The sequence below is a fragment of the Podarcis melisellensis genome (assembly GCF_964234715.1).
Source record: "Podarcis melisellensis genome assembly, chromosome: 7".
In the NCBI taxonomy this organism is placed as follows: domain Eukaryota; kingdom Metazoa; phylum Chordata; class Lepidosauria; order Squamata; family Lacertidae; genus Podarcis; species Podarcis melisellensis.
This window is the reverse complement of record NC_138539.1, coordinates 88656360-88682586: the sequence shown is the minus strand read 5'-3', so window position 1 is coordinate 88682586 and position 26227 is coordinate 88656360. Positions and strand designations below refer to the sequence as shown.

Sequence of the window (26227 nt, the reverse complement as noted above, 5' to 3'; positions counted from 1 at the left end):
TAAGCAATTTATCAGGGATTTAATAGATTTAGTATTATTACTGTGGTTCACAATAGAAAAAGGTTAAAAATATCAGGAGCTGTCACAATGTCTCAAGAAATACTAAGTTGACTCACATTGAAAGATCAAGAGAATAAGAAGGCTGAACAGCTAAATGTTCATAATGAAACAACTCTTCCTCTTTTCTCCCTCACCAGCCAACAGCTAACATCATCAGCCTCTCAAGCCAGGGCTTCAGTAGCACCTCAGCCCACTCCACCAGTTAGAAAAGGTAAAGACTACATCCACAACTATAGAATGGCACAGGTGAATTCCCTTTGATTTTGGGGGCACAGCTCAGGGATTGTACACATGAGTCAATGCCTGACATCCTTCATGGCACGACCACAAGGCTTGAGGGCTGTTGCCAGTTCTAGTAGACAGTTTCAAACTAGACTTTCTCAAGTCTAAAGCAGCTCCAGGTAGCCCTTCCTTCCCCTTATAGCCTCCTAATTCACTGCATTGCCTACTTAATTGTAGGCAATACTCTTGTGGGTAAGATATATTTTCAAAGGTAAAGTAAGAACAGGGGCTTTTCCCCAGAAGCTATTGGCCCCTTATACAGTATCCAGAGTATGTGCCCAGATTTGAAATTTACAGCTACACTAAACAGCTCATAAAAGCAGAAAAAAATCTTAATACCAATTTGGAAATGTTGGGTGTTTCTTAAGTAAAACTGTTTAGAACTTCTATTCAGTTCCTTTTAACATGCTCATGCCAAAGTTTAACTGCATTTATGCAAACCAGGCAATTAAGAAGTTAGCTAGTGACAGCGCCAAGCATCAATACCTTCCTCAATTATTGTTATTACTATTTTTAAGTACAAGTAAAAAAAAGTGAGTTACAGGGACAACAGGTGAGATAATTCATCATTTTGTAATAATGACATGAAGGAAAAGGTAGAATTGGCAGAACACAAACGAAAGGAATACAAATAAGTTAACTCTAAAATAAAAAAACTCCCTCACATCTTTGTTATGTAGAATCAATAAGAAAAATCAATTGAAGAGAGGGGTAGGAATGTTATCAGTTTCTTGGCAGGTTGTAATCAGTAGCATGATTCACTTAGTTCAATGATTTTTTGAGATTTCTTCAGCAGGTCAAAATTATGATGCACTTGAAACAGCCAGTTTCTTCAGATGATCCATGAATACCTGCAGACTAACATCATCTGTTAGGATTGGAGCACCAGATTCCTGGAAAAAGAAGTTACATTTTAACACCAAAACCAAACTAATGTAACCAGTGGGGGCAGGGATGGTGGTAACTGGACAGATTAAGTGCAATTCACCATAGAATACAAAACTATCTAATTTAGCTCTACTAATCTATGTTACAATTTTTATTCTAATTTCTCACAGGCCTTATACTAGACCAGTGTTTTTTAACCACTGTTCCACGGCACACTAGTGTGCCGCGAGATGTTGCCTGGTGTGCCGTGGGAAAAATTGAAAAATTCGAAAGATTTAAAAATAAAGTATTTTATAATTTTTCATATTTCTGTTTACTTACTATTTCATAATAAAGTAATTATAAAATACTTTCTTTGTGTTTATTTGATTCCTATTCAAGAGAATTACTTTATATATAGTCAATATAGGCACAGAGTTAAATTTTTTAACATTTTCTAATGATGGTGTGCCTCTTGATTTTTTTCATGAAACAAGTGTGCCTTTGCCCAAAAAAGGTTGAAAAACACTGTACTAGACAGACTTAACTAAATTTTTCTGGAATGTTAGCTATGTTTGCTGTTTTGCTACAACACAGACTAAATTTTGCAGCAACTTAAAGATTACATTAATTACGGCGTAAGCTTTTGTCAACTAGAATCCACTGCAGATGTATTCAATATAATTCTGTTGCAAGTATGTACACACTGATGGTAAGCAGAATGGATGGTATGAATGCACCAGGATGGATAAAAATCAGTGATTTTTTAAAACAAATGTAAATCTGATTTTTAAAATTTAAATTGAATTTTTTTAAAATTTAAAAATGATTAAAAAAAATAAATCAGATTTTTTAAAATAAAATGTTTTTGCAGGAAAAATCTTTCTAAAGAAAGTTTTCTATTTAAGTTACATTATAGTCCAAAGGATGGGACGCAGGTGGTGCTGTGGGTTAAACCATGGAGCCTAGGACTTGCCGATCAGCGATTTGAATCCCCGTGACGGGGTGAGCTTTAGTCCTAAGAAAGCCAATTGGTACCCCTATATACTATCATCATCTACCATTCTGAAAGGGTCCACTTCTGGCCTTAATACTTACACACTGATACTAAACATTTTTACTTGGAAGTAAGTGCCAACAAATTCAACAGAACTAACTGTAGATCTACTTGACTCCAACCCCATTAGCCCCAATAGTATGTCCAATAGCCAATGATGATTTAAGCTGGAGTGTTATCATCTAGAGGACCACAGGTTCCTCATGACTGATGTACACTATATTTGATTCCCGCCCCCTCAAAACACTGCAGAATATCCTAGTTCCAATTTGTGTATTTTAATGTCACACTTCTTACAGCATATTGGCTGTCCCACAGCACCTGGAAGACTGGATGAAAGGGGATGAAAACCAAGCCTCCTGAATACCAAAAACAATGCCCACATCCCTACTCCCTAATTTCGATATAGTAAATTAAACTGTGAATACATATACAGAATAAAAATATACACTTTAAACACAGGAGTAGGTATTTCATTACTTACTTGTCCCCATGCATAGAGATTATTATGAGTCTGCGATGGATTCACTTTAGACAAGAGAAAGCGTGCCTATAAAAGCCAAAAAGAGAAAGTTGGTTAGACATAATACAAAATGAAATCTCAAGCTTATCACTATATCCTAAATGTCCACGTGAATTTGTCAAGTGATTGCATGTACAGTGGTACCTCTGGTTACGTACTTAATTCGTTCCGGAGGTCCGTTCTTGACCTGAAACTGTTCTTAACCTGAAGCACCACTTTAGCTAATGGGGCCTCCCACTGCTGCTGCGCTGCAGCCGCACGATTTCTGTTCTCATCCTGAAGTAAAGTTCTTAACCCAAGGTACTATTTCTGGGTTAGCGGAGTCTGTAACCTGAAGCGTATGTAACCTGAAGCTTATGTAACCCAAGGTACCACTGTATACTGCTCTTCTCAGCTCAAGATAAATAAAAAACAGGGAACTTTCACAGAAGAGGAACTTGGAAGGAAGGAAGAATTCTGCCACTACAAAAAACTAGTCTGCTGATTTTAATAGTTCAAATGGTTACTGGCATATTTCAAGTAAATGATTAGAAAGAAGTAATACACATTTGTTTGGGCGATGACATCTCTCAAGTATGAAATCAGAGTTAAAATGATACATGCCTTCAACTATAGATGACTGTAATGTGCTCAAGATGTTTGGGAGTTTCTATTAGCTCAAAAGGCAGCAGCCTGCTTACTGAAAAAGCAAGCTAATGGCTGCCTTTCGAGCTAAGAGAAACTCCCAAGCATCTTACGCACATTACAAAGCAGCACACCAAGCCAGCCCAGCTGTTTACTCTGAGATTCCCTGTTGCAGTGGGCAGGGTACAACTTACTGATGAGCTTGTGTTTTTGGATCATCCAATAGATATTTATGTTGATTGATTGATTGTGTGTTACATTGAGGGCTCTGTACACCCATGTTTGGACAGAAACCTTAAAATAAATTACTGGTATATCCCAATGAAAAATGTAGAAGTTCACAGGATAAGAATACCTGTTATTTTATTTAACCTCAACACTGGATAGCTCAGTCAGGTAGGACATGAGACTCTTGATCTCAGGGTTGTGGATTCAAGTCCCACATTGGGCAAAGATTCCTGCATTGCATATCTGGCATATGAGATTACATTATGAGGCATCTTGCCTTTGTTGGTTGAAGGAATGGATGACATTAGAGAATTCACATATTTTAGACTTAGAAGGTCATGATAATATTTTTGGGTGGCACCCTTATTTATGGTACTAAAAGGTGAAAGTTCATAAAGGATTTACAAACCATATAATTATGAAAAATTTGTACAGCGTATGGGATAAAGTTTATTAGAGGTAAGAAGACCATTTTGGCTCTCACTTCTGGAAGCTATAGTGGTAAAGAAAAAGAATATGGTAGAAGTGTGGACAACTTATAGAAATTTATTAAAACGAGCGAGGAGAGTATAAATTAAATGAATTTAAAGAATTATCTGGGAAATTAACAACACGGTTACAATGTCATCATCTGAATAAAGTATTTTAAAAAGATTGGAGTGTAATGTAAAAGTGTTGTCTAAAATGTATAAAACATTGGAATGGGAGACAAAGGATGAGCAAGCAAAATCCTCAGAGATACGCTGCGCACAGATATTGATCATAGATATAGAAGCATGGGAACAATTGTGGAATTTGGATATAAAATTTACAGCATGCTATGGTTTAAGAGAAAATTATGTGAAAATTATATATCGTTGATATCTAATACCAAAATGGCAAGAATGTATAAATTTAAATCAAACAAATGTTGGAAATTTAAAGAGAAAGAAGGTTCTTTTTATCATATGTGGTGGTATTGTAGTAAGGTTAAAGCTTACTGGGGAATGTTATATAGTGAATTGAAAAAGATGTTCAAAATAACTTTTATTTAAAAACCCCAGAAGCGTTTCTTTTGGGAATTATAGGGACAGAACTACCTAAATTGTATAGAAATTTATTTATGTATGCTACTACAGCAGCAAGAATGTTACTTGCCCCAAAATGCAGAAGCCCCAGTAAAGGAAGAATGGCTACAAAAACTTATGGAATATACAGAAATGGTGAAACTTACCAGAAGAATAAGAAATCAAGATAACAAACTTTTTATAAAAGAATGGAAATGGTTTATTGAATATTTACAGATAAATTGTAGACAGATAAAGACATTAGCAGGATTACTGTAATAACCTGCAGATTTATAAGAGTATATATTTATAGTAGATAATTAAAAGAGTAAGTTAAATGAATTTGGATACACAGAAGATATTAAAAAATACATTTAAGGAACCACAGAAAGAGGGGGAAGTCAAATTTTGGAATGTTAAATTGATTGTAAAACTAATGAAATGTATAAATTTGAAAAGTATGAATAAAAAACTAAATAATAATAAAGATTCCTGCATTGCGGAGGGTTGGACTAGATGACCACCATGGTCCCTTCAAACTCTATGATTTTATGTGGAGAGGAAAGCCCAACTATAAGATAGTAGAATGTAAACGTCTGGTACTAAATGAATAAATTATTATTATTCAGAAGACATTTGAAGGCAGCCCTGTTCAGGGAAGTTTTTAATATGTGACATTTCAGTGTATCTTTTATCTTTGTTGGAAGCCGCCCAGAGTGGCTGGGGAAACCCAACCAGATGGGCAGGGTACAAATAATAAATTATTATTATTATTATTCAGAAGATGCAGAGGCTCTATTTAAGCATAGGGGAATGCATAGTCAATTCCTTATTAAGCTATGAAGCAGACTGGGTGGCCTTGGGCAGGTCTTCAGCTTTGATACAGTCATACCTCATGTTACATCCGCTTCATGTTACGTTCTTTCAGGTTATGTCCCGCGGCAACCCGGAAGTACCGGAAAGGGTTACTTCCAGGTTTCACCACTCGCGCATGCGCAGAAGCGCAAAAATGACACCACGCGAATGCGCAGAAGCAGCGAATTGCAACCTGCGCGTGCGCAGATGCGCCGCTGTGGGTTGCACTCTTTTCATATTGCGAACAGGCCTCCGGAACGGATCCCGTTCGCAACCAGAGATACCACTGTACTAGCCTACACTACAGGATAGCTGTATAGAATCAGTCTTCTAAGGTTCCTGGAGGAATCTTAAAATAATCAACAGAACAGCCTGAGAGAATCAACAGATGAGCAAGAGGTACAAACTGTATCAAAACAAGTAACTCCCAGGAGTTGACATCCTAAGTACAGTACAGTATGACCAGTACAGTAACCTTTAGTGCAAGAAAGAAACATACATTTTATAGTGTGGCTGTGGTACACACTTATTAATATGGCTGAAGATAAAACAAAATGCTTTCAGACTCTAAATAAACACTATGTATCGGGACCCATTCAAAATCCACTTCTACATATATTTCTGTTAAGTTCCATCACACACCTTTGTAATGCTCTGCCTTACCTGACTGCTTCCATGCTCCGTGTTAATGTAACGTGGCATTGGGAATCTTGTCTGCAGAATTTCTTGAGCATCATCCAGTGGAGCTTGCAGTAAGTGCTTGAAGTTTTCATATTCAGGCATATCTTGATAGCCAGCTTTACGCCACTGGGCAATAGTCTGAAAGGAAAGAGAATGAGGGATTAAAGTATTTCAACTTTTATTATTAGGTACTGACGGACAAGCCTGTTTTTGCTTCGTAATCTATGATTTGTGTTAGTGCAGAATCTTCATCTCACCTTGTTCAGACATAAAGGAGAAGCAAGATGTTTGGAATGGGGCCCTGTGCAGTCCCAGGCCCACATCATTCACATGGGAGCACGATCCAGAAGTGCCACATCCCAGTTTTGCAATGGGACATGTTGGAGAGTATGGTGGCACCATTCACGTAACAAAAACTACCACAAAGATATCAACATTTGCAAAAGTAGGGGGTCCATGGCTTGACTTTTGAAAAACAGGAGGTCCACTTTCGATGCAGCCGCCATGGCGAACAATGGATCCCACAATAGTGGATGCCAGCCGTGCAGTTAATTAAGGATAATCTGGGAGTAATTATCCTTGCAAGACCCACACCAGGGTCGGGGGAGGGGGGAGCTTTCACTCGCGGATCATCCAATAACTGCCTCTTGCTCCGGTGGAATGTGGGGGCAGGGATGCAGAGTGCATAGCACTGCACATATTGGAAACTCCCCAATGCAGTCGCCATGAGCAGAGGTACTTCTGTTTCTTTTAAGATGGATCTGAATTTGGACTTAAACAGACGTGTTCTGGATGAAGGAGAAAGATAACTTGCTAAATGAATCAGCCACTGAGTGCCAAGGCTTTGATCTGGAGAGGACTCTCATCGTAATTGGAACGCTATGTAAGTGAAGGGGAGCCTTTGTTCTCTTTTTACATTACCGTATTTTTCGCACCATAGGACGTAATTTTTCCCCTCCAAAAACGAAGGGGAAATGTGTGTGCATCCTATGGTGCGAATGCAGGCTTTCGCTGAAGCCTGGAGAGCAAGAGGGGTCTGTGCGCACCGACCCCTCTCGCTCTCCAGGCTTCAGGAGAGCCCCACCGCCAGCCCCACAAGCTCGGGGGACAGCGGGGAGGCGGAAGGCCGCCATCCCGCTGTCCCCCAACTTGGTTAGAAGGCTGGTGGGGGGAGAAGCCTGCTCTTCCCAGTCCCCAGCCCCGCAAACTCGGGAGACAGCGGGAGAGGCGCAGCGCACCCTTCCCGCTGTCCCCCGACTTGGCTAGAAGGCTGGCGGGGGGAGAAGCCTGCTCCTCCCCGTCGCCAGCCCCGCAAACTCGGGAGACAGCGGGAGAGGCGCAGCGCACCCTTCCCGCTGTCCCCCGACTTGGCTAGAAGGCTGGCGGGGGGAGAAGCCTGCTCCTCCCCGTCGCCAGCCCCGCAAACTCGGGGGACAGCGCTGGGCTCCCGCTGCTTGCGGAGAGTTGCCTGCATGCTGAAGCCTGCGCGCGCTGAGCTCAGCGCGTCCAGGCTTCGCGGACCTCTCAGCAAGAAGCAGGAGCGCTCCAACAGCTTGCGGACACTTGCCTGTTTGGGGGCTGGGGTCGGGGGAAGCTCGAGCTTCCCCGTCCCAGCATCGCGCCTGCGGGGGAAAATAATTTCCCCCCCTTTATTTCCCCCCAAAAAAACTGGGTGCGCCCTATGGTGCGAAAAATACGGTATATTTACATTATATTTGCTGGGCTATGATTCGACAAGGCTTCACTGAAGAAGAATCAATTAATTACTAATGGAATGAAATTATTAATGGATTATAACTATATATGGAATGCAAGAGGGATTCAACAAGAACTTATTATTTTCTTTACAGAGTACTTGAAAGAATAGACTGTGTGAAATACTGTGATGACTCGTGACATTGCCTACTAAAGAGGGCTCTAATTCTGATTTATTATGGTTTTGGCAAGACACCAGCTTGTTAGAAGGTTGGAACAGTTCAAAGGAGACAAATGCTGGAAGTAAGCCAGGAGTCACGGCTGGACGCTGGAGTGCTTTCAGTTTTGGAGAGGCAAAATGGAGAAACTGTGGCGTAATAAGAAATAAGTCCTCGAAGGAGGGGCAATGTTGAAGAGGATTGATTACAAGACAAAGGAAAAGAAGAACGTAAACAAATATTTCACACACAAAAATACAAGATATAAATTCCCTCTGCAACTTAATGGATATGGATTTGTTAAATATGAACAAAAGTCATCACACCAGTGGCTGCTAAAACAACGGATTAAGATCGGAATTGTGGTATTTGGACTATAAGAGAATTGGAGCAGGACCAAGGAATAACTTCAGCTCCTGATAGCTGGAACACGGGAAGTCATCCAAAAACATTGAATTCAGGACTGATTAATTGGCTCTTTTGATTGCATTATGATTTGGTATTGTATTAGTGTGGCCTCCAATGGACTGTTATTAATGAAAAATTAATTTAAAAATTTTAAAAAGAAAAAAGAAAAACAGGAGGTCCACAGTACTTGGCTAACCACTGCTATAGAACATATTTCCTTTTCATAAAGGCCTGCTTTAACTGTGGTTTGGCATTATGCCTAAGCCAAAAACATTGATTAAACACACACCCCGGGACCTCCGGGCCGGCGCCATCGCCGAATGGCGGACTCTCTCCGAGCTCCGGAGGGAGTCTGCTGGGTAGGGGTTGGGTCTTGCCGCGCCGGCAACGCGGGGACCCTCAAAAACCATGGGCGGAGATGCCCATGGACTTGGTGACTCGGCGGGCACCGTTTGCACCCCCCCGACCCGTGAAGGAGCCTTTTTAAAGGCTCCAGAGCGGGTGACGGGGGTGTGTGTGGTGCTATGAGTCCACTGCTTCCCCTGCCCAGCGAAGCCGCACGCCATTCGGTGGAGAGCAACGACTTCTTCTTTGGAAATTTCGGATTTGGACTAAAAAGAACCCGTGAGTAAAATTATCGGACTTAAAAAGGCAAATTTGACCTATGAATTTGGAGCAAGCGGGGGGGTGCAAAAAGGAAGTCCGCCCCCCCCTTGTTGTAGACGGTTTAACGCAAGGATGTGACAACTAAGATCGAGATATGAACTTCCTTATTTGGAAAAATTTTTAACTTTACGAAGGGAAATTACAATTTTGTGCTGGAGGAGAAGATTGATTTGTGGAACTAAATTGCAACCCACCCTGGAACCGGGAACGAACCGCTATGAGAGGCTGGCGAAGAGACACAGAAACTTTGACAGCTGTCAAAGTAGCTGTCAAAGCAGGGAAATAAAAGAGAACTTTGTTACGATGGCTTTGCTGGTTTGTTACAATTTGGACATAAACTATTGGAAATAAAGGCAACAAGTTATTAGATTTTTGGGTCTGACTTTGAAAGAAATTAAGTTACTAAATTCCCTCTAGAGGGAGGATGGGACATTGCAACAGTAGTTGCAAATGGAAAAATACTATGAATTTGAACAGGATTTGTTATCTCTTGGGAAAGCTGCAAAAACGAAGCATTATTTTGTCTACAGAAGTTTCTATACTAAAGGAGACAATGGATTTTATCTATTGAAGAAAGGAAGGGACTTGACGCAAGTTATGTTCCTGAATAACAAAAGCCTCTGTGGAGAACAAGAAGTTTCTGAATTAGAAGGTTTCTGCAGCAGAACAGGAAAAAAGCAACCTAAGGAATGAGAGCTGGACTAAATTTGAAGGTGGAGCATTTGGGAGAGTTTCTTTGAGATTGGACTTTCTGAAATTAAAAACAATTAAAAGACGGCAAAGTGGAGCTGAGACATAGATGTGGATGCACCAGGCTGGCAGGAGACAACTGGATGAACTTTGGGGATCGGAACCGGGGAAAAGGGGGGGGGGAGATTTGGAACCCAAAGGCTGTAAAATTTTATATTTCTTTTTTTTCTTTTTTTTTTCTTTTTTACTGTTTGTTGTTTGAAAATAAGGGAATTCGTGGAAGGGAAATGGGGTCGATCTTAGGGAATTATATAAAACATAGGGAGAAATGGTTAATTAAGGATAACAAGATAAATTAAATTAAATTTGGAACAAATGTGTTATTTAAAATTACAAATAAGGTTTTTAAATTTGGGTAAGAATTTGTGGAATCAATTAAAGGGAAGTGGGATACAAGAGGGGGGGGGGGGAAGTCCGGGAAAGATGTTATTGAAACTAAGCGCAAACTATATCTGTCTTTTCTTTCTATCTTTCCTTTTCATTCTGGAAAATTTTAATAAATATTATAAAAAATAAAAAATAAATAAATAAATAAACACACACCCTACTCACCAAATTATAAAGGCACAAGGCAAGAGTATCTGGGAAAACAAACAAGAATATGGATCCCAGAATAATTATCCAATAAAGTCGTACCTTGGAAATGAAATGAAATCCATTCTGGAAGTCCATTCAACTTCCAAAACATTCAGAAACCAAAGTGTGGCTTCTGATTGGCTGTAGGAAGCTCCTGCAGCCAATTGGAAGCTACAGAAGCCCCGTTGGACGTTCAGCTTTCAAAAATAGTTCGCAAACCAGAATAGTCACTTCTGGGTTTGCGGCATTCAGGAGCCAAAACGTTCAAGAACTAAGCTGTTCAAAAACCAAGGTACGACTGTACATAAAAGATAATAAAATAGACAATATATTTTCAGGAGCTTGTTAAACTTTTTAGCACCTCACAGGAAGCATTCAGTTTCAACAAAAGGTTATCAGCACATTACCTCACCAAGGTAGATAACGATCTGGAAAAAAGAATCCATCAGGAGGATCCTATCGGCAAGAATGCTGCTGCTATCCAAAAGTACAGGCTAGAAGCAGAAGAAAAGGGAAAAAAATAATCACATTAATCTTATTACAAAAGTGAAGTGGAATATAGCTTTTGTAAAACCTCAACTTTCAAACAACAAAACTAAACATAAAATAGGCAGATTCTCAAATAACTTCCCTGCACCCAAAGAGGAAATCAAATACATATTTTTTAACATAGCATCTTTTACTTCTACCAAATATTAATAGCTACCGTATTTTTCGCTCCATAAGACGCACCTGACCATAATACGCACATGGTTTTTTGAGAAGGAGTGCAAGGAAAAAATATTCTTTAAAGGGGGTGCTGAGCACAGCCTCTATGCATCCCAGGCTCTGCTCAGCGCTCCCTTTCATGAGCTGTGTGGAGCGTATATGCAGCGCTTGCAGGCTTTTCCCCGAGGAGGGAGGAGGGACTGCCCTTCTCCCTCCTCGGGGAAAAGCCCCCAGGAGCTACACACACGCTCCACACGGCTCTTTAAAGGGAGTGCTGAGCAGAGCCTCCCGCCTGCATTCGCTCCATAAGATGCACAAACATTTCCCCTTACTTTTTAGGAGGGAAAAAGTGTGTTTTATGGAGCGAAAAATGCGGTACTTCTCAATATTATGCTGGTATCTTCTACTCAAATCAAGATATATAACATCAGTACACTTATCAACTGTTAGTAGATATCAAAACCTCTGTACCCCACTATTTGAGGGACGCAAATTCCTCACCCTGCCTTTTAAATACTATAACACAGATTTCATTTCATTAGAGTTTTTATTCTTCAGTAACTAAGAACAGAGAACAAATATTTTAGATCTTCTAACAATTCAGGATGCACATTTTCACCAAAATATACACACAGTAAGATTCTAAAAACAAACATTTTGATATTTTGGGGTCATTACTCCTAGCTTAACATGTGTCCCAAAATATACAGAAGTATCTACTATAACTTTGGTCTGAACAAAAGCAAATCACCTCAGGTGGTCCATAAAATGAATAAGAATAGAGTATAGGCTGGATCATGATGAGAGACTGAGTCAGATCCTGTCTGGCAAAGTTATGACGGTAATAGGAAGATTCATCTGGGCTGTTATTGAACACTTGAAGAAATGGAGATCGCCGCAAATGGAACATGAACTACATGGGACACAGAAAATGGTAGAGATTTTCAGGAGAATACCAATCAAAACTACTACCATAACATTTCCTCCTCTTTGTTTGCATTCATCTCTCTGAATTAAGTCAGTGAATGTCACACAAACACATCATTGTTTTAAGAATTTGTTTAATCATCATAAGAGTCTTGGAACCCCACTGTTATCTCCTATCAATTGTTCTAATTTTTTTAAAGTTCCAAAAAATATCCTCTTACCTGGGGATACAAAGAGAATGAATCAGACAATCTGAAAGAATTTGGATCATCTTTGTTGTATTGGCCAAACTTTTGACACTGTTGGAGATATATAGTAATAAAACCTTAAATGTTTTAAACAGTTTAATGTAACATAACATAACAAGAAATTACCAAGAAATTTGAAAAAGCATGTTTATTTCATCACATAATAGAATAAAATTTGACACAGATGGATTTAGTAAAGCAGTTTAGTTTAAAATTACTAATGGAGAAACTGATCCTTAGATAATCAAGTGTTTATATCACATCAACTGCATAACACCAGGAGTGGGAAACCTGTGGCCCTCCAGATGTTGCTGGGGCTGGTGATAGCTAGAATCCAATAACATCTGGAGGGCCACAGGTTCCCCATCCATGCTTTTCTGCTCACTCCTGGAAACTGTCACTCATTCTACAATAACAAAACACACAAGCTCAATTTAGACACCTGAGAATTTTACTTAGTGGCCTGGCTTTGAACTACCATCTCAGCTAGCAAGGCAAGATATGAACAAGCATTTTGCCTGTACTCAGTGCCCCTTTGCTCTTCCCTTTGTGAGAGCCACAATTAAGTCAAGAAATCTCCAGTTAACCACACTTTCTTGTTTCCTTTGAATCAGAAAATTTTGGTTACTAGTTTTGGACAAGCCAGGATGTTAAACAATGGTTTGAAGCTTGTTAAGATCAGAAGTTGGGGGAACTTGGGTTAGTTTAAACTATGATTAGTTCATATAAGCCAAGACCATACCATGGTTTAAAATCCTGGCTTGTTCATTGATCAAAGTTTACTTTACACGTACCGATTTATCACTGAGTTCAGATGTAATAGGAAATGCTGAATAGTTTAAAGGGAAAGGCCATTTCTTTTGCTCTCTTTGTGGCCATGCCAGAGGAAAAGAGGTGAGGGGAATATGCAGGCCTGTGAGTTGTGTAGGCTTGCTCTTGTAATGTTAAAATAGAGTTCAGAATTGTTTGAACTAGCCCAATGTTTTAGATTTAGCCAATGGATTTGGAATGGATTATTCAAATTTTGTTTCATACCAGCTGGGCTTTAAAAACCCCCACAATCTGAAACATTTCCAGCAGAATGCAGTCCAATCAGCTTAAACAATAATTGAGTCCTAAGATTACACAGGCTTACAATTAATTATACTCACAAGTCTGATTAGCTGCCTATCCAGCCATCGTAGGACATCAGGCCCTTCCTCTGATTCAGCTCTATAGACACCGAGTCGAGCCATCAGGACAGCAGCTGCTTCTTGGTCAAATGCAGCTTCTATGTGCTGCAGCTGACTCTGTGCATCTGCCCAACTAAAAACAGCAACAACTGGTACACATAGATTTTTGAAGATTAAAGGACACACCAAACTCCCTCCCAAATTCCTGAAAATGTATGCACCCTGTATGAAGCAGCAACACAATCTAAACAATATAAACATGAAGCCAATACACAGCCAAATATCACCAAGTTGTTCTCACTTTCTAGCAACTGTAGTCACACGAATGCGCCTCTGTGTGCTGGAATGCTGATAATGTGTAACAAACTGAACAGCCCCTCTGCCACCCTGAGGTATTGGAGCATTGTGCTGAAAACCAGACAAACAGAAGTTTCCTTTAGGATATTTTAAGGGCAGGTTGAAAACATCATGCAGTTACAAAATGAAAACAAAATAAAAGCAGTATGGCATACTCAAAATCAACAGTTTCTTAGAGCCACCAAAAAACAACAACATTATTGTGCAGGCCAAACTAATGAGAAACAGACTGCCAGTGTAATGTTATGAATGTTTATTCAGAAGTAAAACTCACTGAGCTCAATGAAACTTACTTCTAGTCAGTGCTTAGGATTGCAGCTTAATCAAGTCTAATTAAATACATTATGAGAAATAGTTAGAACAGGGTGGTGGCAACCCCCACGCAAAGAAAATAAGGATGCAGCTTGGAATCATACTTTCTTAAACTTGAAGCATTGCTCAAAAAGAGCAGCTATAATTTCTGGATGGATAATTTGCTTGACTTGAATAGCACAGTAAAAAATGTTTCATAATGTACATACAACGTTAAAGGCAAATAAATAAATAGGCGGGCTCACCTGGTTTACTACTTCAAAATAAATGGCTAGAGTTGTGGTGGGGTCAAGGCTACAAATCTTCCACTGGCATGTGCCACCAATCCCAAGTTCCTATAAGAGAATCCAAATATTCAGATCTACTCTGATCTTGCAGATTCATCTGCCAGTTTAACCCCAATGAATTCAGTAGGGCTTGCTTATGAGTAGAAATGCATTTGCTTGGACTGTTTACCCGCAAACACCTCCCCCCCATCATTCTCACATGGTACCAACTTCCCATTTCAGCATAAGACAGCCTGCTAAATCATCTTCTCCCCACTTACAGAAGGCTCCCCCCAAAGCCCTCCAGCTGAGGGAGCCCCAATGCTTCTCTGGCTTGTGTGTTTGCCTCCTCGCGAGCAAGAGGGGTGGCCAATCTCTTTCCTCCCAGTGGATCATTCAGGAGAAAAGAGACCTGCTGCCCATCCAACTTGCTTGCGTGGAGGCAAACAAGCAGCCAGCCAGGCAGATGTGAGAGATTCCCTCTGCCTGGCTGACTGCGTGTTGCTGAGCAAGCCCCACAGCCCTCCTGTTGACACATGAGCCAGAGGGATGTGGTGCTTCTGTGTGCTTCTCAGCCAGTGGGCAAGCCACCTTATCCGTGCCTTGCGGAGCTGGGCCCGGCAGCAGCATTAAGAAGACTCTGCACCGCCTAGCTGACTTCACTGGGAGGGAGGGTTCTGCCTTTCCTCCTGGGTGCAAGGAGCCTGCCAGGCTCCCTCTGAGAGGCTGCCTCCACCTTGCACAGGCACTTTCTCCAGGGAGAAAGGGGTAGTCTGCCCGACTCCTGTGCCAAGGTGGTGGCAGGTGAGGCAAGCACGCTAAAGTGCTGCTGCCCTGGCAAGGTGGCAGGGGTGTGTGTGTCTAACAGAACCCCCACCCTATCTCTGGCTTGCGACAGAGGTGAGTTGGGGGCACCTTTAAACTTCTCTATTAAGGGGCGCACACCCACACCTCTCAACAGAGAAGTCTAAGGGAGTCCCAGCCCCATTTCCACCTTGCACAAGCCGGAGGCAAGGAGAAGGCTGTCCCTTAGAATGAGTGAGTGAATGAATGAATCATTATTTACGTCAGCCATTGGCCATAGTAATATAACAACAGTACGATATACAAAGAATAGAAATAAAAAGTCAATTATATAAAATACCGTATTTTTCGCCCTAAAGGACACACTTTTTCCCCTCCAAAAATGAAGGGGAAATGTGTGTGCACCCTATGGGGCGAATGCAGGCTTTCGCTGAAGCCTGGAGAGCCCCACAGCCAGCCCCACAAGCTCGGGGGACAGCGGGGAGGCGGAATGCCGCCATGCCGCTGTCCCCCGACCTGGTTTGGAGGCTGGCGGCGGGGAGAAGCCTGCAAGCTCGGGGAACAGCCCTAGGGGGGGAAATAATTTTTTTTCTTTATTTCTCCCCCAAAAAAACTAGGTGCGTCCTATGGGCCGGTGCGCCTTATGGGGCAAAAAATACGGTACATTTTAGGGTTTTGAATCAATAGTCAAATAGTGGATCTTATTCCAATTGCCACAGCTAAAAACCTTGAAAGCTGACAAATTGTGGCACTGCATTCAACAGTCTCCATTTCCTGCCTGACCTCCAAAAGCAGCAGTGCGAAATTGGGTAAGATCAGTCAGCGGCTCCCATCTAACAGGTAGGTGGAACATGATGTCAGGTGACCTGTTTTGCCTATAGGGGCCTTCAGAAGCCCGTTTCAAAGCACTAGCTTGCCCAGTTCTTTGAAAAGAGCTTCTCAAGATTCAATAATCAACTGATTGTAAGTGCCTGGATGTCCTCATTGGCTGAGACAGGCCATCTACCTGCTCCACACCTGACTTCATATATGATGTCAGATGTAGGACTGGTGGGTATGGCTTGGCTGAAATGAACCTGTGGGTCAAATGGGAAGACCTGCAGGCTGGAGGCTCTTCATCCCTGTCCTAAAGAATAAGATAAATCATACTGGGTAACAAATGTAGAGTATTGGCAACAAACACACAATGTAGTATTAAAACACCACATGAAGGAAAGTGCAAAATAATAAAAAAAACTGATAAAGAAATCAGCCAACTCTTTTCAATGAACTTATGCAAAAAACCAGTCAACACACCTAATTTTATAAGGGAACTCCTCAGCTCTCAAATCTGAGGCAACATAAACATACTTTTCCCTTCTGGAAAAGAGGAACAACACACACACACACACAGCACATTCCTGAAAAAAAGCAAAAGTAGGTATCACCCACATGCTCCTAGGACCCTCGTACCTACAGGACCGCCTCTCCCGGTCTGCCCCACGGAGGACCTTAAGGTCGATAAATAGCAACACCCTAGAGGTCCCGGGCCCTAAGGAAGTCAGATTAGCCTCAACCAGAGCCAGGGCCTTTTCAACACTGGCTCCAGCCTGGTGGAATGCTTTGTCTCATGAGACCAGGGCCCTGCAGGATCTGATTTCTTTCCGCAGGGCCTGTAAGACAGAGTTGTTCCACCTGGCCTTTGGCTTGAAATCAAATTGATTCCCTCCCCCCCTTTCCTTTTTCCTTTCTCCTCCTGTGATGAGGCTGCATTTTAATGTTTTAATGTTGTATTTTAATCTTGTTTTTTAAGTTGTATTTCAATCAACTTGTTTTTATTATTGGTTGTTAGCCACCCTGAGCCCGGTCTTGGCTATTATTAATTAATAATAAAAATTATTTTTTTATTATTATTATTATTATTATTATTATTATTATTATTATTATTATTATCCCTGAAGCAAAAATCCAAGGTGTAATGTGGCAGGCTGCAGTTTGGGGGGGTTCTCCCACCCTTAGAATTGGATGCCAAGAACCTGCTTAGCAGCTGAACATCCTACATCCTTTCAATGAAAGCCTTCTTCATACGGAACAAGATCAATCCACATAGCAGCCCTGATTTCAACTCTGCTACTCACAGCAACAAAAAGGCGGACAAATCCCCAACTCTCTACATCATTTTCTGTTGTACCTATAAGATAACCACTCACTAAAAACTGAGATGCTAAACTCCATTTTATGTTATGTATGATAGCATTTGTGTCATTGACACACCATCTAAATAACTTAAACAAACAGTAACCATACACACACTTACATTTTCAGAAACACAGGGCCCTTTTGCGTTTAGGGATACACATGGTCCAATTGCTCCACCAATCTTCAGCTCCCTAGAGGTCTAAAGTGAAAAGAAGGTTGAAGTAATCCTAAAGTCATAACAATTGTCCACTGGGTCCCTTGAAGTCCCCTGAGCAGCCACCCTGACCACAGCCTGATAAATCCTCCCCACAACACTCCTTGTTTTCAAATTGTGAATTCTGCAAAGTACAGAATGAGAAAGTGGAATTTTGAGGAAAAAACTGAATAAAACAAGACAATGTCAAGATACAGAGAACCTCTCTGTTATGTAGGGCCATTACCCACTATTATGTGAAAATGTTGTACACCACCCCACTGTGAATAAGGGATCTTGACTGAAGTTGGCAACTATATTATCAATTCCTCCAAAGTTAGGAGAGTGTAGCAGTAATACCTAACAAACTGTCCTGCAACTTCAAAATACAGTTGGTGTCTGCCACACTCACCTTCACTTCTAAAGAGGCCCCAAAAGCCATTTGGAATGCTCCACTGGGATCTTTGTTAAACACTCTCTGGAAAGTCTGCTTGAAAAGAGAGGTGTTGAAGGAGTCACCCATCGCCATATGACCCCTGAGAAAAGAATGTGTTACAGTGAAATACTGCTGCTGGGTTACAAAACATAAACCAACCATCCTTCTCAGTCTCCTACTGAATTCAAACTTAAGTATATAGGTTTGTGGCCTTAGTTACAATTGAGTGTAATACTATAGTATGCAAAAGAAGAGGAACCCAGAAATTGGATTTATATACATGATAATGGCTGAAGTAAATAACTGTGATTATTTCTGTTCTCCCACTCAAAAAACCCTAGACTGAAAACCTGTCCCTCCTAGTCATCTAAAGAGACTGTGGACCAATCCAGAAATTTATCCCTTCTCTATGATGTGAAAACAGAGAAAGGCACACCCTCCCGTTGAGGACTGAGAACATACCCAGTAAGATTTGCACAACATTTCATCTCCAGAAGTCCAGTCTGATCAAGAGCACAGGCATAAATATCAATGCAGTGTCCATTGGTAGCTGCGCGATTAGCCAATGTCTCATAGTGCTAAGAAAACATAACAAACATTTTGAAGATGTATTTTGTTACCAATATGATTAAATATTATAATCCTAGAGCAACAGGGTGTCCTCCAGCTGCTGCTGGACCACAACTCCCATCGGGAATTTGATGGAATATGCAGTCCAACAAAAAGTTGTCCAAATTCAACAGGTAAACAATAGCATGGGATTCAGAGTGCCAAGCCCATTAAACCATGGGTGTCAAACTGAAATGTAACAACTACTGAGTTCCAAAGCTCTACATGAATATGAGCATGCATATGTTAGTACATAAATTCATGGAGTTGGAAGGTGCCCCTGCAATGCAGGAATCTAGTCCAACCCCTGCAATGCAGGAATATGCAGCCGTCCCTTATGGAGATCAAACCTGCAACACCACACTCTAACCAAGCGAGCTGCATGTGGCATAGCAAACCTGGAGGTCAGTTACCCCTAATTACTTTTGTTTGGGCGCAACTGATTACCCCCAAGTACTAAAATTTGTGAAACAACCATTGAGGCAGGACTGAAAACTACAGTCTTAGCGAAAACAACTAGGGGGAAGAGAAAGCAGCAAAAATCATGGTCTAAAAAGGAGCAGCTGGTACAACAGACATATGAAAAATTTTCATCCAGGACCTTTATTAGAGATTTTAGCCACTTCAGCTTGCATTAAAAACGATTTAGAAGATTATTCGAAAAAGCATGCATCTGACTTAAACTGTTAGAACCCAAGGTGAAGATTTCTATTCTGTTCAGAATGTTCATTCCATTCCATTCAGAAAAGCTCCTGAAACTACATATTTTGCTGGCAAGCCAGAATCCAGCAGACCCCTAACACAGAGAGAGTTTAAAGCAGAGACCAACTCTTACCTTCATAGCTTTTTTCATAAACCGGGCATTGTCTTTCTCTATATCATGCCAGGAACGGATGGGAGTTTTCAGCTCATCTCCCACCACCATGCCTGGCCCTTGAGTTGGTGGACCTCCTGTAAACAACATTATTCTGGCCCCAGTATTTGGAAATGTTCCCTTGGAGATGAGAAGAGAAGAAAACACACATGAAATATCAGCAGGCAATGTATTCTGCAAAGGCAGTACAGTATACATCAACCACACTGGGGATTTTAGTTATTTTATTAAGAAAAAAAGAAATCCATTGAGCATGACATTTTCATTAGGAAGAATAAGGACTGCTCATGCTCTTTTATCACTTTTCCAGCCTTATATTAAAATGGTGAAGAAAGTATTGCATACAGAAAGGATGCACTTTCAACACATCATTGTCAGATAGCAATCGCAAGTTATTACTTTTCATATATCACTATAAGCAATTCTAAAATATCTCATTTCCAAAGCAGTATTGAAGGAACACCATATGGCTTTTTTTTTTTAATTTAGGCACGTTCAACAATGCAAGTTTCAGATACTGAATGCAGTATATAATTTTCACTTCCTTCCTCCACCAGCATAACAAAGATACCTCCAGTAATCCAACAGCAATCGACAAAGCTACTCCAGTGGATCGCAGGGGTCGCTTTCCCTGAGTTACTGGCCATGGGTCCCTTTGCAGTTGCCCTAGGAGATCTGTCAGGTTCATGTCAATTTTGTGAACAGGCTGCAAAAATCTACAGAAGTTCAGAATAAAAGTACACTGTGTTTTATTTTACAGAGAACAAACTTGATGTATAAAGTTCTCAGGCTACTTGCATTCCTATCTTACTACTCAAATATCAGTAAATACAAGCAGAAGCAAGCTGGGCACTACAGGATACAAACTGTGCATATCAACCCAGACATAACATACAAGATCACTTTTACATCCACACCTGCTCTAGCCTATGAAAGCTCATGCAACAATATCTCTGTTTGCTGGAGGACCCCAAGGGGATCAGCATGAGAACACAACAGCATATAACAACATATAAAATTCCACATGATTGGGGGGGAGGGGAGACACACCCAACTGCACCACAATATATGAATCAGGTATCGTTTTCAAATGAATCCATATGCCCTCAAAGTGTTGAATTATTGATCGTACTTTAATATAACATTTCATATGGTGATTTCCCATCTTTTCAAACTGAAGATGCAAACTGGATAAAATTGCTAAAAGCTATTTTGACCATAGCTTTGCCCATCATAGCTCAGTCAGTGGAGCATAAGACTCTCAATCTCAGGGTTGGGGGTTTGAGCCCCACATTGGGCACTGCAGGGGACTGGACTAGATGACCCTCATAGTACCTCCCAACTCTACAATTCTAAGATTCTGTAAATGCCACTTCTCTCCTAAATATATAATAAAAGCAGCTGCTTCAAAATAGCCAAAAATAGACAAATTTGATCCATGCAAAGGAATCTATAGAGACAAGGATCTTTAGAAGTTCCATGCAAGCCAATCAACTACATCCTTTTAAATACAGTTTGCTTTGCAAAACTATATACCTGCTTGAAATAAGAGGTTGTTCCTGAGGCTGATGAGGTCTTCCTTGCTGAACAGGTGCTGCAGGCCTTGTAAGACCCAACATATCCTGACAATCAAAACACATATCAGAATTGGAGGAACCCAGAAGACTGCACTTTAAAATAATTTTTGAGGGGCAGACAAGGTTGGGTTAGGGGTTTTTATAAGAAAGTTAAAGCAAAGCATACCTGTATTTGTTTTGAAGTTAGATCCTTAGTGCCTCTGAAAACATAACTTTTGGAAATGCCTTCACAGCTCAGTTCATGAACCTGTACCATTCTGCCGAAAGTTATCAACCCCACAAGAGCATCAGGAGGCAGCAAACTCAGAGACATCTGTAGGGACTCCTTCAAAGCTTGCAAGTCCTCCTCTTCCAAACACGTGTCCACCACATAAAGAAAGATCAGGGGTGTCTGAGGACCACGCTTGTGTGGGAGGAAAAACATTTATTTACCACATAGAAGTATATACAATAGAATACTTCCTTTTTTCCTTACAGAAAGCCATAGTCTAAACACTTTAAGATTACTGTCAAATAGATACTAAAGTAAACACAGTGGAGTTTCAAACACAGCGTACAAAGGATTACCTGAACTATATATTCAATTGTGGAAAACTGTGGCATAAGCTCTGCTGGTTGATTCACTTCAGATATCCCTGCATATGCTGGAGGAAACTGGAGAAACACACCAAAGATTAGGACATACATCAAAATATGTCAAAGCTCACTTGTAATGCAACGTATATACAAGCAATTATATTTCAATAAAAAATGAGAATTTAATTACACATTCTACAAAAATGACAGCTGCCAATTTGGGATGAATTTCTGATTAAACTGGAAATCAGGCTACAGGATTTGCAAACTAGCTCCAGTGGTTGGTCAAGGTAACTTACAAACTCAATTCTGGCATCACACCAAATCATTATTAACACCAAACGTATGTATGGTTTAACAGGACATCTGACTGACATGATTTGGAATGTGTTTGCAAATTATGGTTTGTGCAAACTCCTGGTCTGGCATGATGTATGAATTGACTATTGGAGATGAACGCTTCTTGAGCCCAGTGTGCTGAGCAGCTGGAAAATGAAAGCAGTCAAGCACCTCTAAAACACAGTTTTCCTATTGTAGGTTTAGAAGCTCAAGCTTCAGTTAAGGTTCTAAACTATGATTCTAAACTATGAACCAGAATTTGGTGCTATGTCTGAATTGAGCCACTGTCACTTGACTAATAAAGGCAACATATGATGATGCACCTGGTTCATAAAGACAACCAAATGCATGGCAAATACTGATGACAGCTCAAAAACAGAAACTAAAAGTTTTTATGCAGCATTTTTGTCAATGTCACTGGTCAAAGTTGTACATTCGCAGTACACATTAAAAAGGTGTACTGATCTGGGCAAATGGGAGAGTTAAGTTAGCGAAGATGTAACCCACCTGGTTTCGCTGAAAGCAGAAGTTACAAGCCCAAAGCTTGGCTCGGTAATCAACCTGACTGTAAAAAAGAAATAAAGTTGTTAAAATCCTTGTGATATATCAAACTTGTGCTTTAAGGAAATATATGTCAGGGTGCTCCATTTCTCTCTCAAATAATTGGTATTAGGTCTTTGATACATAGCCTCAAGGTAAACATATGACATAACAAAACTAATGATATTAAGAGAAAATTCCTACTACTGGCATTACCTCATAAAAGCCAACTTTAATCTCTTCATTTCAGTTGCTAGTAGCCAATAAGAGTACTTTCAATTACTGCCAATTAGGCAAATGTACATTTTTTCAGCAAGTGGTTCCTCAACAAGGAGAGCTATTTTGACTAGCAAGTATCAAGGCATCTGTGTGTCCCTCCCTGGAGTGGGACACTTTTTCAGGCTTGCTGTTTGCCCTTTCATTTAACCTGTTAGCCTTTGGACAAGAGTAATTTCTGCCAGACCTGTTTCCTTACATTTGCTTTGTCTTAGAAAATAAATGGCATCCTTGTGACTCCAATGCCATACATACAATCAGTCAGTGTTTAGGTTTTGTGTGTGTGTGACAGGATTGTGCTTCTGCTTCTCTTGCCTCCCATGCATGGATTCTTTCCCAATCCTCTCTAGCTAGATTCAATGTTACTTGTGATCAGGGTTTACTTCACACATAAACGCAAAAGCCAGACTTTTTGTGGGGAAGCAATTTACAAACAAGAAAAGGACAGAGAAAAAACACACTCAGTCCTATAATCCAATTATGAAACCACAGCTAACTGTGTATCTGTATTAGGCTTATTAAATTTATATAAAAAATACTGAGGTTCCAAGCTTTTCAATCTAGAGCTCTAACTACAACACAATGGCCCAAATATCTACCTGGTGCAATTGTGTTGCCTAGGATAGTGTGTCTGGTTTCTAAGTTTTGACACTTCTCATGCATACTGCAGGGCTTACTTGCTTGAATGACTAAGGTTTGCATCGGAAACAGAGGCACCAACTCCTAGGCACAGAGTTCTCTTCGGCCCTCTCAATATTTGTTGGCAGGGGTCTGAGCCCCCAAATGTTGAGGAGCGGGAGAGGCCGAGCGTGGAGCAGAATCAGTGTCCACCACTCAGGAGGAGCCACCAGCCACTGAAGCCACAAGGCTCTGGGCTCCATGCTCAACATCCTCCCGATGATGCACACGCGTTGTGTGTATGATGTCACATGCACGCAATGTGCGCCACACCTGTGACTTCACAGGTGTGCGACGCTGGGTCCCCTCAATACTGGGAGCAATGCCTCTGACCCAAAATAATATTCTCCCTTCTCTTAATATACTTTGGGTATGCCAACCCAGTTTTAACATTAATGGATCATGATACAATCTTAATGTATCACACAGGCTTGCCGATAGGACATGGAAGAATCTGCTATACTGTATGTTTAAATTACAAAACTCCAATTTAGGGCTTCCTTTACTCTAAGAAAAATGTGCAGTCTTGAGCTTTGCAGAATAAGATCACTAACAAAATATGGCTCCACTGAAACAATAGATGTTAAAGAAAGTCATACCAAAGTGGATTAAGGACAGTTTTGCAAGTTGGTCTGCTGCATAATACTGGCTCATACTGGACAGGCGGCAGGTCTAATCTTTCTTTCAAAGGAGTCAGTAGACAGGCCAGTGGGACAACCATTCTTGTGGCCTCCAGTCGGCTGGAGGGCCATATGTTCCAGCTGAAACGCACCCCATCACGCTCTTCATTTTGCTGAATAAACTCCAGGTAAGTCGCCATAGAATAGCAATGTTTCTGCAAAGACAGACAACAAATTTGTTCACAACTATTCGGAGCCATAGATCCATAGTAGCAATTTGACCTCTGCTTAAAAACCTCCAAGGAAGGAGAGCCCACCACCTCTTGTAGGAGTCTGTTCCACTGCCAAACAGCTCTTACTCTTATACCCAAATGTTTAGTCGGAATCTCCTGTCTTGCAACTTGAAGCCATTGGTTCGCATCCTACCCTCCAGAGCAGAAGAAAACAAGCATGCTCCCTCCTCCATGTGACAGCCCTTAAGATATTTGAAGATGGCTATCGTATCTCCTCTCAGTCTCCTCTTTTCCAGACTAAACATACTCAGCTCCTTCAACAATTCCTCATAAGGCTTACTTTCCAGACCCTGGATCATCTTGGTTGCCCTCCTCTGCACACCTTCCAGCTTGTCAACATCCAGCTTAAATTGTGGTGCTCAGAATTGGACACAGGATTCCAGGTGTGGTCTGAGTAAGGCAGAATGGCGTGGGACTATTACTTCCCTTGATCTGGACACTAGACTTCTCTTGATGCAGCCTAGAATGGTGTTTTTGCTGCTGCATCACACTGTTGACTCATGTTAAGCTTGTGGTCCACCAAGACCCCTAGATCCTTTTCACACGTACTGCTAGTAAACCAGATGTCCCCCAGCTTATATTTATGCATCTGCCCAAGTGCAGAACCTTACATTTGTCCCTATTGAAATTCATTTTGTTAGCTTGTGCCCAGTTCTCCAATCTGATAGGGTCATGTTGAATTCTGATTCTGTCGTCTGCGACATTAGCTACCCCTCCCAGTTTGGTGTCATCTGCAAATTTGATGAGCATCCTGTCAATTCTTTCATCCAAGTCGTTTATGAAGACGTTGAAGAACAACGGGCCCAGGACAGAACTTTTGGGTGTGATGAATTTGAATCTACTGTTATTTTTGTGACTGGACAACATTTAACTTGGTAAGTCTATCTTTGATTAAAAAAAACACAAAGTGCTCAGGAAAAACCACAGAAACTTAATATTACTTTCTGAAAATGTCAGAGAATGTGGAATATATAACTGAAAGTACTTCAGTGTCATTTTTAATGATTTTTATGCAATCTTACACACAGGGGCGGGGGGGGGTTTCAGTTGGAACTCACCAAAGATCAGTCTCAGGCGGGTGCCATTGCCATTCTAAGAAAACACGGGAGGCATTCACAGCGAGTTCTGGCCTCTTTTTCCCCAGAAAATACTACTGCTTATACAGTACACATTTCGCTTAGCAAGCAAAACCAAATTACAATAATTTAACCAAAATAGCTTTTTGGTTATTCAATATACCCTAAGTGTACTAGTTCTTTTACCTTTACTAGTTGAGAGAGCAGGCACTGTATGTGTTTTACAAGAGTAAATCACCTTTCTTCCACACGCAACCCCTCTGCACGTAGAAAGCTAGCATGTCAAGGAGAAGGGGCAATGGCCTGCGAGTTTTCTAGGCGCGGGGAGAAGGGGCCACGGCGGGGCTGCCCGCCTGAAGGCTCACGGGCTGCCGCGTCGGAGAGGAGGACACGTAGGCCCCAAATGCCCGGCGCTGCCCGGTCCCTCCCGCCCCGAGAGCCCAGGGACCCCGCAGATAGGAGCGCCCGCCGCGCCGCCCCCCCCCCGCAGCCCCCGAAGGGCCAGGCCCTCACCCCGGCGCCCCACCTGACAGCGCCAGCCTCGCTTCTCTCCCTTCCGCCGCTTTCAGCCCGTTTGGCGGAACCGCTGAAAGGACACCTCAGCGGCAGGCTGCCCGCAATTAAGATGGCGG

At 41.3% G+C, this 26227-nt stretch overlaps 1 protein-coding gene across 2 annotated transcripts; it reads right to left on the bottom strand.

The window, feature by feature from the left end:
• On the bottom strand, positions 1-26227 carry SEC23B (SEC23 homolog B, COPII coat complex component). 2 transcript variants are annotated; one of them, XM_081917791.1, is made up of 20 exons: positions 26122-26227; positions 24206-24441; positions 22620-22677; positions 21765-21851; positions 21364-21600; positions 21157-21242; positions 20192-20336; positions 19582-19740; positions 18600-18715; positions 18114-18237; positions 17627-17707; positions 14506-14595; positions 13893-13999; positions 13571-13724; positions 12393-12470; positions 11996-12157; positions 10944-11030; positions 6206-6361; positions 2751-2816; positions 1-1235 (listed from the first exon to the last, which is right to left on the bottom strand). In XM_081917791.1, exons 2-20 carry the CDS (start codon positions 24424-24426, stop codon positions 1146-1148), a joined length of 2304 nt encoding a protein of 767 aa, XP_081773917.1. In that variant the 5' UTR covers positions 24427-24441; positions 26122-26227; the 3' UTR covers positions 1-1145. The 2 variants fall into 2 exon arrangements, with proteins under 2 accessions (XP_081773917.1, XP_081773918.1); XM_081917792.1 differs by lacking the exon at positions 26122-26227 and adding an exon at positions 25782-25933.

Bases quoted from the DNA above. Each gene is read 5' to 3' on its own strand.
- SEC23B (XM_081917791.1), bottom strand. From the start codon at position 24,426: ATGGCGACTTACCTGGAGTTTATTCAGCAAAATGAAGAGCGTGATGGG. The intron at 18,238-18,599 runs GTATGTTCTCAG...TTCTTTTCTCAG, and splicing joins TGTTGTGCAAATCTTACTGG to GGGTCATATGGCGATGGGTG. The intron at 12,158-12,392 runs GTAAGAGGATAT...TGTCCCATGTAG, and splicing joins CATTCTCTTTGTATCCCCAG to TTCATGTTCCATTTGCGGCG.